This window comes from Capricornis sumatraensis, chromosome 23 (genome assembly GCF_032405125.1).
Source record: "Capricornis sumatraensis isolate serow.1 chromosome 23, serow.2, whole genome shotgun sequence".
NCBI lineage: Eukaryota > Metazoa > Chordata > Mammalia > Artiodactyla > Bovidae > Capricornis > Capricornis sumatraensis.
The window spans coordinates 46566180-46581670 of record NC_091091.1 but is presented as its reverse complement, the minus strand read 5'-3'; the positions used below and the strand labels follow the sequence as shown (position 1 = coordinate 46581670).

The window sequence follows — 15491 nt, the reverse complement described above, 5'->3', positions numbered from 1 at the left end:
TTTTGGGAAAGTATTTTAAAATGCTCCATTAGCATGTGTGCGTCCATGCTCAGTTGCTCAGTTATGTCCATGTCCGACTCTTTGGGACCCCATGGACTGTAGCCCACCTGGCTCCTCTGTCCATGGGATTCTCCAGGCAAGAATACTGGAGTGGGTTGTCGTTTCCGACTCCAGGGGATCTCCCCAACCCAGAGACTGAAGCCATGTCTCTTGTGTCTCCAGTACTGCCAGGCAGATTCTTTACCACTGAGCCAGCAGGGAGGCCCAACAGAGTGATCAACAAAAGCAAAATTTTCTGACACCCAAACTTCTGCTGCAAAGGGAAGTTACTCTGAAGGCTTAATAGTAACATTTCAGCTGGACTCCCACTGCCCCACAAAAGCAGTCTTCCTGCTACAAATTCAAACAGAAATCTCCATATTATTACAAAGTTGAACACAGATACTCATCAAACTGTTTCCCAATTTTCCTATTACTTTATAGAAGATATAACTTAAAATTATAACCCTAAAATTGAACAGTTACTCTCGACATGGGTTATTGACATCACCAAGAGTCTTCTGAGCGCTAGAGATAAGAGGAGAAAGCCCACTTCTGGTCCACTAACTGGAACATCCTTCAAAAATGAAATCATAAGCATGTTGTTTGAATCTGAATCATAAAATTTGGGGTCTCACATTTAAGGTTATGCCAGTCTTTTGAGGTGAGGACCAGATGTCTTCTGTGCCTGTGGTCACCCTGGCTAGACTTCCGAGGTATCTGCCACGAACCACACCCGCTTCCCTGAAGTGGAACATGGTCTTGAGACAGCATCTGAGTTCAGGAGCCTTCTGGGTGTCGATCCGCCCCTCCGTTTGTCACACTCAGTACTTTGTAGCAGCCTCCTCTTTCCGGAGCATTTCACCCACAGAAATAATTCCCTCTTGCCTCCAGTGTATTTCAGTGGTTTATGTAACACTCGGATAAATCACATCATTTCGATGGTGAGAACACACAGCATACACAGATCCAAACCCAGCATCCTCTTGGTGAGCACACAGCTGGAGAAGTGAGGACAGAGGGTCCGGGATCAAAGACAGAGAAGTCTCTCTGCCAGGAGCATCCAGCCCCAGGTGGGCAGCAACACTGTCCTGGGGGACACAGTGGTAGGGGCTACTCCAGTTCTTATACTGCCATCAGAGCACCAAAGACGGGGGCAAGAGTGGCAACTGGCAGCTGCTGACACGCCCAGATAGGAACCTTCCCTCGAGGTTCTCTTTTGCCAAAAAAAAGTATGGCAATTGGGGAAGAAGGGAGGATACAGTCAGATGATGTCTTCATGTTCATCAGCCCTTTCAGTCCTCAAATGTCAAATGCTTCCTGAAGAATAGAGGTTTCTTTGACACAAAAGCATCCAGAACTCAATAGGGCAGAAGGATTCACCTGTCCAGGTGACCCTGCTACACTGCAGTTGAGCAGGCAGACATCTCGGAGGTGAGCCAGAGGAACTGTCCAAATTGCAAAGGCTTTAAGAAAGAAGTGCTCTTTTCTCGTGGAAGAAAGACACTGCAATGGCCCCTCCATCAATTCCAAAGGCCATCGGGAGGAGACAGGTTCCAGCTCAGAGTCTCTGCAGTTGGCTCCATGCCTGGCTCTGGCAGCCTGGTCCTCAGCTACCAGGGCCTGCACCCTAGACTTCAGGAACACTCTAGGAGCCCTTGGACCACCATCTCTGCTGCTCTTCCGGGTCCTTCCCATAGGATGCTTGCGGCATCTCAGGACTGAAGAAGTGAAAGGAGTTTCAAAATGAAGACCTCCTCAAACGCCAGAGCCTGTGGCTGTCCCAGAGCCCGGGTGAACTCGAGGGGCCCTAAGAGCTGCCAGTCTCTCCATGTTGCAATTTGTCATACCTGCATGCTGGCAGGCCCAGAGCCCTGGAGGTCAATGAATTTGACCCCGCCTGTCTTGCATTTACACATTGCTTTTCACCCGAAAACCAATTACTCTCTCCGAGCCGTGTAAGAATACACCGTGTTGCCAGTAACAGTTGGCCAAGGGACACACAAAGGGGATCATGTCCAAGATGCGGCTGCCTGCCTGCATATTCAGCAACACAGCCCTTGAATAAATGCGTGCCTCTGCCAGGGATACATATTTCTCTATAAAACAAGTCAGCCATGGAAATATACAGGGCATGGAGAAAAAAAAAAAAAAAATCAAAGGGACAAAAGATGTTGAGGCAATTTCAAGGGGAAAAGGGGCTGCCAAGACCACAAGCAAAAGGTTGGAGACATCAACCTGCCTGGGACGGAAGTTTAGATAGGGGGCCGCCAAGAGGTTAGGGCTCAGCTGCCATCCTCGGTCTTTGGAGGGGCGTCCATTAGATCTCTAAGTCCTGTAGGATTGCAGAAGGGGTCAGGTAGGTCCTTTCTAGCTCTGAAATCCTGTGACTCAGCGGTCTACAGTAGTGAAATGGATGGATCTGAGCGCCTCAACAGAAAATACGTTGGTGCTTAGTCTCTCAGTCGTGTCTGACGCTTTGACACCCCATGGAATGTAGGCCACCAGGCTCCTCTGTCCATGGGATTTCCCAGGCAAGAATACTGGAGTGGGGTTCCATTTCCTTCTCCAGGGGACCAAACCAGCATCTCCTACATTGCAGGCAGATTCTTTACCACTGAGCCACCTGGGAAACCCAACAGAAAGTCCACTTGGAGATAAAAGTCGGGGCATTCACAGGCATTTCTCAACTGAAAACATCCATTCCTATATTGGCAAATCAACTTACATAGAGCCAAACCTCCATCCTTGGGCAATGGGCTTGTTCTGCTTCCTAGATATTGAAACCCCAAGCCTCCAAAATGACATCTTCCATCCCCGGGAATTTGGAGGTTAGCAAGACAACATTTTTTTTTTCCCTAAAATGACATTCCTTCCATTGTGATCTGGACCAACTGGGAAATTCTAATTGAAGACCATCTCAGCATGAAACAAGATAACAAGAGATACAAGTTTTAGTTTTCTGTAGTAAAACTTTTTCTGACTTATCATCCCTATTCCCTGTCAAAATAGGCTGTAATTATTTCAGAAAATGTTTGAAGGATAAATTACTAATATAATCTTTGCTCATAAGCAGTTGAAATGCTTTGTACCCACCCTAGCTCAGTAAGTCTCCCGTCAGACTAATCTGATGAGTCATGCTAACTGATGACTCATCCTTTGTTCAGATTTTGTTTCAAAAAGGAACAATGCAACATGCCATCTCCCCTGCTTAACTGAAGTGGCAAGTTCGTAAAATAATACCACAACAAAATGGCCTGAATTCAAACATGTGCCCTGTGACGAGGAGGGACTCTGCTAGCCTCAATTCAAAGGCTTTGGGGGAATAAAGGCGGGATTTAAAAGATAATGACGATGATGATTCAGATTAATTAAGTAGAAGCTTTACCAGAATCTCAAATCTTCCTGTAAAGTGTTAGAATTCCTACCATCAGTACCTTCCGGAGGCGGCTGCCCACACCTGCTTCCCCTCTGTATCCTCAGGGCCACAGCACAGCTGACCTCGAGTGACACTGTTAATTACGCAGTGAATTCCTGGGCGTACTCTGCCCCCAAAGGGAAGGGAATGCTGCTGGTCTGTCTGCAGGTCACTTTGTTTTCAGCACCCCAGAGGGAGGCAGCTTGCAGGATACCCTGTTGTCCATATCATATTTTCATCTTTTGATATGAGCCATTGATGGTCAAGCATAGACAAAATTTCAAACAACCATTTTGATAAACTACTCCAGTCCCTTCCATTCAATGTTTGTATGCATTTCTTCAGCAAGCATTTTTCATGGAACTCCCAGGAGATGACAGGCTTGGCCCCGGACAACAGGAGACTGGAGGAATTGGTGAGCTGGCTGAAGACAGCCCCACAGGACCCCTGCCATAGGGTCCCTGTAACAGTAGAGAGGGGACAACAGGGAACCTCCTGTTCCAAAGGTAAGGGCCACGGACACAGTGAAGAAAGGCCGAGGACGGGGAGCCGAAGGAAACCAGGATGCTCCAGCGGGGGGTGGCGGACTCACAGGAGACAGGACCATCTTGTAGCGGGTCTAGATGCTAGAACACTCTCCCGTCTCCCAAGCTAGAGGGCTAGGAACAACCAGAAGGATCCAGGGGGATAAACAGCCAGAGCATGTCCAAGGATGGAAGGGGAGGGCTTGCGGCCAGCACCCAGCATCCATCCTCACAGCAGCTGGGAAACTTTCCGGTACACTGCAGTCTTTAATTGCTTATCAAAGAGGCTCCCAGATTCCTCAAGGTCTTTTCCAAAGAGATTGGAGGATTTCAGGAAAGACAAGAAAAATACTCTCATTTTATGAGATTGAAACAAGGATTTCACAGAATTAACGGTGTGCATTTTCTCAAATCATCGATGGAAATTCACTGCATCATCTATAAGAACATAAAACTGAAGGCTGCAAAGATTCCACATCAAACGTGCCTGGAAGTGTCACAGATCCCAGAGTGTTCCAAAAAGGGAGCTGGTGAGGGTGGCCCGCCATCAGGGCAGTCAGCAGGACTGGACGTCTGGAGACTAATGAAGTCTTATTGTTAAGAGAGGTAATTGCATTTGTATGCAGAACTGGGGCCAGTGCTGGCCTGTCCAGAGCCCACTTGGAGTGGAATCTTTGCCGTCTTTGTCATTTAGTGATTATCTCTTAGTGGAAGTGGCTTCCCAGGCCTGCTTCAATTACCACCACTTGTGCATATTAAGTTCTTAAACAACATGAACTGATGTGGAGGAAATTAGCCTTTTGTCTAATACTTAGTGCTCTTGCCTAGAATTTACAGTGAGTGATGGGGCGGAAAGAGATAACAGAAAAGATTTCCTGGAGAATGTAACACCTTAGGTAATGTTGCTCTGATGTAAGAAATATGTTTTAATAAAGTAAATTAAAAGTGAGAGAGAGAGGAAAAAAAAAAGAATGATTTAACAGACCTCAAAATTCTCCCTGAAAATTCCCCAAACCAGTAATCCAAGCTTTGTGTGTTCTATCAGAATCCTATTTCTTTTTCCCCAGTATGTAAGGATTAGGTTTGACTATCTTTAGTGACATTTTACTAACCTTTCGTATCGAAAATTCTAATGTGTAACTGATTACAGCTGTAAAATTGAAAACTGATTACTCATCTCAACATATTATTTGTAAAGCAATTAGTTAAAATGTATTCAGCAGAGAAAGGCTAATTATACTGACAGCCCTCCTCTTAAGACCCTCAAAAGTCAAAATTAATGAGGTAGTCATCTATGTCCACAACAGTGTGAAGGGGTTACATGACATGTTAGTGTCATGAGCCAATCAGTGTAATTCATTTTTTAGATGACCGTGGAAATTTTCCTTTGGGGTAGATACAGCATCCAGTCCTTAAAGCAATGAACGTGTAAAGTTCCTGGGTGACTCAATGACAAGAGAAACCACCTAGAATTTGCAGGCGTCGCTCAACTGGAACTTCTCCCCCAGCAGCCTCCCTGAAGGCACTGGTCCCATAGACATCACATCTCTGGAGAGGCAGTGGGGAGCTCGGGGCTTCAGGCTGGTCACTGGTGACACCATTGGACATGCACCAGAAGCTAATGCTCTTCTGGTCTGTCTGCTGAGAGCTGTCACTGGTCCATATCTTGGCTCTCTCTGCTCATGTCAGAATATGGGGAGCTCCTGAGAGCATCTTCAACTCGGGAGGCTTGGAGGAGCTGGGTTACTGTGCATGTTAGCTCAAGTGCTGGGACCCCAAGAAGGCATTCTTCTCTGGGCAGCAGACTGTCCATCCTCGGGGTCAGAACAGAAGACACGGAGACAGCCAAGACCTCGGCCGACCCGACTCGGGTCACCTGGCTGGGCACTCCAACCCTGGCACCTGCAGGACTCACTGCAAATGATTTTGGAGAGTCCTGTGTTCTCGCCTTTTAACTGCCCTTACAATCCATGTCCTGCCTAAAGATGTTTGTTCTTTTTTGTTTTTAATTAAAAATGTGCGCTCTTTGTTGAAGCCAGGAACAGCAGCAGATTGGCAGTCCACATTTAATAATTACCCCACCCCTTCTAAATATAATCTCTGATCTTGATGACTTGCTAGGAGTGTGGCCTCAGTTATGCTTGATACCACTCTTGTTAGTGATCTGGTCCCTTTCTTACCCAAGAAATTATTACAGGTGGAGGTTACAAACAGGATTTGGTCTTTCTGCTTTGACCTCTCTGTGGCTCGAAATTATGGGAGGCTCAAACACAGCCCCCTCACCCCGTGCACCTGGCCAGCCCTCAGATTTGAGCTCTGAGAGGTAGCATGGGTGGTGAATCAGTCTCTGCTCCAGAAGAAGTCACAGATGAGAGAGACACCAATGGTGGGGCTTCAGCCGAGCCTAAAAGGAATGACTGTTCTCCTCTGTGGGCAGGACATGTAACAAGATGTATTCAGAAAGGTCACTGTCCAGCTATAATTTCAGCTATTTCAGAGTATAATTTATAGCTAGAATAGCCGACTAATGATTTGCTTTTTATACCCATAATTTCCTTGCCGTAGGATATCATGAAAAGGGGATAGATCTTTTATAGTTCGGGTATTAATATTACTGAATACCCATTTATTTCTGGTATTTTAAATCTTACAGTGATTCTGTAAACTTATATCATGCACCTACTGTGTGCGAGAGAGATGGCAGAAGAGGTTCGTTATAATGAATCATTGTTCTGATGAATCTATGTTCATAGTCTTAATATTGGAAACGATCAGAATGAGATCCATATACATATAACAGGTATATAACATGGGCACGTTCTGTGTACATATGTTAATTTTTTAAAGGTTTTTTTGATGTAGACCATTTTAAAGTATTGAATTTGTTACAATATTGCTTCCGTTTTACGTTTCGGTGTTTTTGACCCAAGAGGAACGTGGGATGGATCCTAGCTCCCCGACCAGGGATCAAACCCTCATCACCTGCATTGGAAGGTGAAATATTAACCACTGAACTGGCAGGGAAGTCCCTGTACGTCCATTTTAATGAATATTATAACTAGGAAAGAAAGCAGCATTCTGCCGAGAATGGAATTGATGGGATACGGGTTTAGGTCATCAGTTTATTTCAGTAAACCAAGATTCTGTGCTGAGCCTGCCACAGTATTGAAGGCACCACAGAGGACGCTGACGTCAACAAGGCCTAACCCTTGATGAGTTCACAGAACTGAGAAAAGGCGCTACGATCCAACATGAGCCAGAAGTGCTTTGGTGAACATGTGTGGAGACCCTCAGAACTTGGTCCAGAGGGGTTTGGACAGGACAGGGAGGGGACAGGTGTATGTGATGAGCCTAGAACATCCATGGAAGGAAGAGGCAACAGTGACCTGGTGGACAGGATGAGGAGTCGGAATTTCAGGTGTCCCTGAGGTGGCTCAGGTACTTGGAAATCAGGTTCGGATGGGGGCGAGGTGGAGAGAAGACACACCGGACAGCTGTTTCCACGGCCAAAACAGCTGAAGGTCTGCGGGGGCAGAGGACGTCCCCGGCGCTTGCTGAGAGGCGGCTGCCCTGGACCCAGCAGATGGGAGCGGGCGGGAAGGGCACGTCCAGCCAGACCCCAAGGTGCCGAGCTCGCCGGCTGAGTCTGGGGAAACAATGTGATTCTGGACATGCTGGCTGGATGGGACTCGCCAGGAGTCACGTGGAGATGTGTCCTGGGAGGAGATGGCTGTCTCGGGTCCTGGTTCTTCTACTCCCTGAAGGCACAGCCAGGGTCGTGTATGTAAACCAGTGCCCAGAAGTGAAAAGTGACCTGCCTGCTCCATCTGGCCTGCAAGGGGGCGTGCCTGACCTTCAGTTTCCTCTGAACGACACTGTGTCCTCCATGGTGCTATCAGACTTGATGTATCGTTCTGGGGACGCTGTCTGTCCCACCCAGACGCATGGATTACAGCCTTCCCACATCCCAGCGAGCTGGCTGCCCTGGGCTTGCCCCAATTTCCATGCACATTTGGTGGCTCCAAGGAGCCCCCTGGCAATGGGGGCATCTCCACCGTCACTTCCCAGCCCAGGAAGCTCCAGTCCCCGAGGGTGGCACGATGTATCCACAGTGGCAGAGACAGACAGAGCCGCACGGAGCCCCGGTGACTCTGTGACCTGATGCAAAGAGATTGAAAAACGGAGGCCTCTGCTCCGCAGCCCACTGAGCCCTGCTGACACTATCAAGATTGGAGAAGTCAGAGATCTCAGGTTTTCTTCCAGTCCAGGACACATACAAGTGCCTGGGAGCCAAACTCGCCCGCTCTTGACTCTTCACGGCTACCCCCAGGGGGGCTGGAGAAAGGGACACTCTGTGTCCATTTCCCCTTAAATTAATGCTTGGAGCAGGCAGCAGCTTGCTGAGGCAACTGTGGCAGGGCTCGGGTATTTATAGGAGCAGCAGACACCAGAGCATCTGCAGAGACGCCGGGACCACACTCCTCTGCAGAATCGTGCGACGTTGTGGGGAGAAGCGTTACTACAAGCCCAGCAGAGACGCCGCGAGGACAACAAAGCCCGGGCCGGTGGCCAGAGCGGCCGGAAGTCCAGAGCAGATTTTTATTTCCTTGGAAATGGATAGAGTGATAATTCTGTAAGTGAAGTCCCTATACATAAAACTTCCATTTTCAAGAGAAAAGGACTAACCAAAGACGTGAGGTGTGTGTCCCATGGCTTTAATCATACATCACAGGGAGTCCTGTACATGTGGCCATAGGTTTTAGTGGGCACGTCGGCCAGCGCGGCTTCACTGCCCACTCAGCTCTCAGAATGTGCGTTTGGCTGGATGGACACAGGCAAGGAAAAGAGAGATATAAAAGGTAAATACTAACAGATCCCAGGGGTTCATATCTGGTAAACAGCCCAGGGACTGCTCCTGGATCACCCAGCACAATCTGCAGGCTGCCTCTGCACTCAGGACCAAAGGAGAGAGCACGCAGGTTAGGTGAGGCTGGCTTGGCTCCAGCCTCTTCACACTCTGGCTTGGAACATCCCAAGTCAGGACTTCTTCCAGACTGCTTATCCTCCAGAGGCGTCAGGGTTCAGCCTGCTGTACGTGTCCACTCGACAGCCCATCACAGACACCAGATCTCACCTGCAGGAGTCGGGCGGCATGACCAGCAGCCTCCTGCCTCGTGTGTGGCTGGACCCTGAGACCCTGGAGATGGCAGGAAGCTGTGTAACCCCCCCCAGAGTCCTAAGAGATGAGGCGAGCCCGAGAGGTCAGACTTGGAACACCGGGGGACGCGTCTCCGAGCTGGAGCTGGGGCGGCACGTCCCGCCACATGGTGGATAAACATCCCCCTTGATGGAGCTTAGATGCGACATCCTGCAGGAAGCCACAACAGGGCCTGTAGCCCACAGGGCAAGTGGAAAGGGACTCAAAAGATGCTCCTAGGATCTCCTTCGCAGAGCACACCTGGCCACTGGCCAGCACAGCCTCGGACCCCACCCATCCTAAGATCTTACTGCAGACCCTCCCAGAAAAGAGGACGTCAGTAGTGGAAGTGGAGGCAGCAGGCTCTGAACAGATCCTGGTGTGCGATTTGCAACACAAGTTTCAGAATCTTCCTCAGTTAGGTTCTGACAGAAAGGAGCCTGGCCTCAGATTCCATTGGGAGTGGACTCTAGCACCACTGCCTGGGGGAGAAGCCCTGGTTATCTTTACGAGGAGGGGGCTCGCCGGGGGGAAAGCCAGGGGGCACCTCCAATATCATCGACCAAGACAGAGCAGCCCAGGGCAGCTGGGACGAAAGCTGCTATGGGATTTGTCTTTTAAGGCTCATGTGTTGATTCAGTAAACATCACACAGGCGACTGCCACGGCTCAGGCCCTGCTGTAGGTGCTGGGGGCAGAGACGGGCGGCATTCACCTGGACACAGTGGCTCCGTTCAGGGGATGGAGACAAAACAATACGGAGCCAAATTCATAATCATGAGTCATCGGTAGTGGGTGCAGAGAAAGAAGAAAGGACAGTTGTGGGGGACCTTGCAGAAGGTGCTAGAAGGTCAGAAGGCCCTGTGTGTCTGGGGATGGAGGGGTGAGGCGCGGCAGCCACCCCCGAGCCAGGACACGCGCTCCAGGCCGGGGAGAAAGCAACATGGTGACGGCGGCCCCACACCCTGGCTCTGGGACAGTCACAGCCGCCACCACCACCACTCACACAGGCAGCGTCCCTCCGATCAGGGTCCAGACCCAAAGCGAGGGCCGTTGCCCCTCCAGAGGCGGTGCCCCCATACCACCCCCAGGATCCGTCTGAACCGCTCACTGTGTTAGACAGGGAGGCATGGCACAGAGTCCAAGTGCCCTAGAATGCCCACCGCTGGCTCGTGTCCAAGTCCTCTGGGCGAGCCAGAGCAGCAAGTGCAGCTTGATCCTGGCCATTTGGCCGCTGAGACTGAAGGGATCTTTTGCTCTGTGTCAGCTAGAGTCAGCCAGAGTCAGCCAGACGATTAACCTTCGGCCACCGCCCTGTGCAGCCAGCTGTCTGCCCCTGACTCGCCCCGGTGACTCGGTGAGCTCCCTCCTAAACGAGAAAAGGCCCCCTGGACTGAGCCCTTCATATCACTCCAACCTGGCCGCAGGGCACGGCGCTCCACAGTTTGCCTGGCGGGTGCCCATGTGCCACCTGATAGGCAGGTGTGCCGTCACCTGGGGCGACAGAAGGGGAGGGAGGTGCCGGGCTCAAGGTCACCTCACTCCAGGGCACTCCAGGTCACTCCCTGCACAAAGAAACCTGCTCTGGACGGCAGCTTCTCGGTTCACGGGGGACTCCAGATAGGAATCAGCTGACAGATGAAGTCGAGTCATCTTGTTAACAAGAACTCAGATTAGATTATGCTGTGATTACATGGTTCTGCGGTGTGATAAACTGGTTAATAACAGGATTCCCACTGTAGATGCTTAATGGCAATTCAATAATTACAGGTACCAGAATTGTACCATTGGCACAGGAAATGCTAGCCCCCCCCCGCCCACACACACCGATCTAATAACACAAAACCTATCTGGGCCTATTGAGATGGTTATGATCTGGAGAACATGCTTTCAGTACTAAACCTTGACAGATACTAGCCTTGACAAAACAACTCTTTTGTGCCTATGCTACCATATTGGATACCATAACATCTCACAGACTCAACGGCAAGGTTCTTGTTTTCTTTGTTAAATGTCCAAGTTGAAGAATACTTTCATAGGTTGTTGCCATTATACAATTCGTGACCAACAGATGATAAGGAGAAAATAATATTTGAATCACATCTTATAGTTTAGGAAGTTTTTATTTTTCAAGGGAGAGGGTATGGGGGGATCCTTATCCTTTTTCAGTGAGATATCAGGGCAGCCATTCTTATACCCCTTCAAGCAAAGGGGACTGAACCTTAAAGAGGTGAAGGGGTTTATCTGAGCTCGCCTGTCCCCCACCCCCACTGCAGCATCAAAGGGGAAAGCCACAATGGAGATGCTTGTTCTTCCTACTGAAACGATAGCTGAGGCTCTTGTTTCACAAAGGCAGCGTGTCCTGAGGTTTGCACTTTTCACAACTGTCCCCCAGAGGAACCAAACCTCCGTCAGTCCCTGTTCTAGACTAGCAGGTCGTGTGTTCACGGGGTTTTATTCTATTTCCTATAAACTGCAGCATAATGCAAAGAGGCCATTTCAAATGAAGGGGGAAAAAAAATCATTGTTTTGGGAGCAGAGAGAGAACTAGTCATAAACTTCTCTGATGGTATTTTTAATTTTTCACTAATATAGCCTTTGATGATAAGAAAAATGGAACAGTGGATTTAAAGCATAAAACGGTCCATTAGATGGGTCTTGAACTTGTTTTTAAAGCTCCAGATAATACAGCTTTGCTGTTTTGTCTTTCCAAAATGTCAAAATGTGGCCAGGATTAATGATTCTCTAAATCAGTGGAATATCATGTTTATAAATGGTTTACAGTTCTACTGGACATAAAATGTTATGACCTCATGTATTATCATCACTGCTGAGCCTGTACTGAAATCTACTGACATTTCGATGGGCACCCAGAGCAGACAGGGAAAGGGCACAGAGCGGAGGTCTCCAGAGGCCTGGTGACACAGCACCCAGGTTTACGTTGTTAAGGGTTCGGGCGAGGAAAGCAGAAGGGAGCCGGGCCCAGCGCCCCTTGGCTGACCACGCAAGAGTGACACTGGAGCAGGGGGTCCTACCCAAAGTTAGGGGGTCCACGGTGGTCCTTTCCAAAGCCATGGAGAGCTGGGAGGACTCCAGGCAAGCTGTAGCATTATTAGGAGAAATTTCATAGCAAACAAGATACACTTGAAAATCCACTTTAATCCTGTCGTTCTAACACAAACACTGTCACTACTGGTGAACGTCCTTTCCTATGGCTACATGTTTGCACATTATGGCTTCAGCTGTGTAATTACAATTCTACGTTATTTTCACTGAATACTATCTATGTTTTTGCAACAACAACAACAAAAAACTATCTCTGAGAACCACTGAGTGACGTTCAGTGGTGCTGACTTGATAAAACACACATTTTTGGATATTTGGGTTCTTGCCACTTTTTCAAGCAGATGAGATTTTTCAAAGGAGCCCAGAAACCAAGGTCATGCCACTTAACAACAGTTTCAGGTGAGATGAATGGATTACTCTGACCTTGTGAAAAGTTGCACAGAGCTTCCAAGCACCTGGTGCAAATGTACTAAGATGACCCCTAAACGCTCCATATCTTTGCTTAACTATTTATTCCACGAAGCACATGTATGTAGTGCATCGACAAGCAAAAAGGTTATTCACAGGTCACATTTATGGTTTCAACAAACAGTCTATGCTTTCACACCATGTACACTAATAAAGCTTCAGAGAATGTAAGTTATTTTCAGAAGAAAGTGAACTTTTTGGAGATAGTTCATAATGATTAAGAGCTCGAACATATTCTCGCCAATTGCTTAACGTTGAGCCATAAAATGACATCACGAACAGCATCCAAATGATCGTTACGCGGGGAGGATGGCACCGAAGTCTGCTGTCACCGAGCCACTAAATCCGTCCCTCTCTTTGCTTTCTAGTGTGGAGCTAGATTTCAAGCAGCAGGAAGACAAACTCCAGCCAGTTCTGCGGAAACTTCATCCGTTCGAGGAAACTCAGGTCGCACCTTCGCCTTACACTCAGGAGACGTACTCCTCAACTCCCAAGCAAAAATCCAAAACTGAATCTAAAAAGCACGGACGGTGGAAACTCTGGTTCCTTTAACCCTCACAGTGTTTGGAGTCTGAAGGCCGTCTTGAAGACCCACTGGAGTTCAAAGGAAACCCTTTTCCAAGACGAACAGGATGGAGTGAAGGGTGGCTGGGCTGGGTGTCACCCAGTTCTCCCCCTGCTTACCAAAAAGGCCTTTGTGACAGATCAGCTCACAGAGGCAAGGGAGTGCAGGTCATACCTTGCCAGCTGTCTCTGCAGTTCGGGGGTGTGGGATGTAAAATCGGAAACGAAACCTAACACAGTCAAAGGTGAAACCTAAAAATTCTATGCCCCCACCCCCAGATCGGCAAGGATTAGGTTATCAACCTGCAGAACAGCAGGCTGTCACTCTGTAACACAGCGAAAACTCATAATTATTTTCAAGCCTTTATTTTTTTTAAATACTGAGAAGAAAAAAGTAGCCCTTACGTTTGCAAAGGACTTCATTTTTACGTTTAATTTTGCAAATAAGCGGGGGGAGGGGGGTGTGCGAGTGCAATTTTCAGCACATCAAATTCCAGAGAAAGCACAATTTTTTTCAAGTGGTCGGAGACCATGAATAATCTCTAAAATGTGACTCTATGTATATTTGCCTTCATGTGCTGTAGCGCTAAGCCAAGTGGCATCTCAGTGTCACGCTGACACCTCAAATTCGGCGTCTCCTTCATCTCCAGACCGGCGACATGCTTTCTGCTCCTGCTCCAAATGGCCAGCAGCAGCCAGGAGTCCCCCAGAGTCAGGACATGCTTTTAATCACTGCAAGTTGACAGGGTCAGCACTATCGGACACTAAGCTTTCATAGATCTCATTTTTTAATCTTTTGGTACCCAAAGGCCAAATGATAAACCCTGGCAAGAATCTGAAAACACACATAGAGATACACAATGGATTATACAGTCACCGATAAATCACAGGCATTCTCTGCCACCGGAAAGTGTTTCTGTGGATCAATCTTTGAGACACTGTTCATCACGGAAGCCTAGCCAGATGTTTGATACCATTCGTTATGCTTTGTAACAGCTGGGGAAGATCTGACCACCTCGAAGCGAAACCCTGTGCTTAGTTTAGCTGCTACTGACAAACCACCTTAATGTCACCCACATTTAACCTGTTAGTGAGCTGTACTAAATGACAATACCTAGAGGAAAGCTGTGAATCAAATGTTTTTAGGTCTTTTTTAAATAAATCGTGATACTTCGAGTTCTCTTTTGATTACACATTGCAATATAAATCTCAGTTCCTTTATTTTTTCACTCGTTCCTTTGGCCCTTTGCAGGTACCTTTTTATAGAATTCAAAAGCCCCTACTCTATTAATGACTCTATCAAACTTTGGCTTTTCACAATAGGAAGTAGGCATCTTCCTTTGCCTTTTTTTTTGGGGGGGGGGGGAGGGCAGGGAGTAACAACGTCAATTTTGAGTTGTCTGTGAACGTACAAGGAAACCAAGTCTCCTAGTCTCTGTCCACCCGTTTCCGATCTAACCTCATGCTCACACGCACACCTTACTGATCAGATGCCAACAGAGCGGTCAAGCTTGGTGAAAGGATCCACCTGCATTTCTCAGATTGGAGCTATTTCTTGCCATGCATTTTCCTTCTGACTCAATAGCAAATCTATTTTTTTGTTCTCAGTGTTCTGATTCTACAAGGACCTTAGTGGGCTTGAAAAAAAAAAAAAAGAATGACAGGAGTATCTCATGTAAGCATTCTTTGGGGGTTACTCCAGCTATCTCGCAGAGGTACGCTTTAATTAAAAGAAAAGAAACATGCATCTTTTGTGGAATCGATATATGAGGATAAGAATCCTTGAATATCACTTAATAGAATTGAGAAATATTTTTGTGGAAGGAGAAGACTGAGTTAAGTTGATCAAATACCATGAAGGAAGTGCAATTGTTTCGTGTAGAGATAAAATTTGAAAAAAAAAATGTGTTTCATGTATTTTATACTGTTTTTAACTAAAGTTATAAAAACATGTTTGCAACAAGTTATCTCTCCTTGTGTCTTCAGAATCCCGACTGTCTCAGTGAATTGAAATAAGGATGTTAGCAGCTTTCTGCTTAGTACCATAATTCTGTCTAAACAAGAGGACATCCTCATAAACAAAGTAATATCACTGTCTGAAAGCAGTCTAGACCAAAAAAAAAAAAAGAAAAAAAAAAACATTTTCAGAATCTAAAAGGGAACTGAAGATAAATGAATTCCTATCTAAAAATGAAACTATCTTCAGAATAGGAAAA

The 15491-nt window shown here is 47.4% G+C and overlaps 2 protein-coding genes across 3 annotated transcripts in view; one reads left to right on the top strand and one right to left on the bottom strand.

Moving 5' to 3' along the window:
• Positions 1–13263, top strand: part of INSYN2A (inhibitory synaptic factor 2A) — a 38558-nt gene extending 25295 nt beyond the window's left edge. The window contains exon 3 of the mRNA XM_068961196.1: positions 13080–13263. Coding sequence (XP_068817297.1) covers positions 13080–13263 — 184 coding nt within the window. The remainder of the gene's footprint in view (positions 1–13079) is intronic.
• Positions 1–15491, bottom strand: part of DOCK1 (dedicator of cytokinesis 1) — a 564920-nt gene that overhangs the window by 329757 nt on the left and 219672 nt on the right. The gene's annotated exons all lie outside the window — the stretch shown is intronic.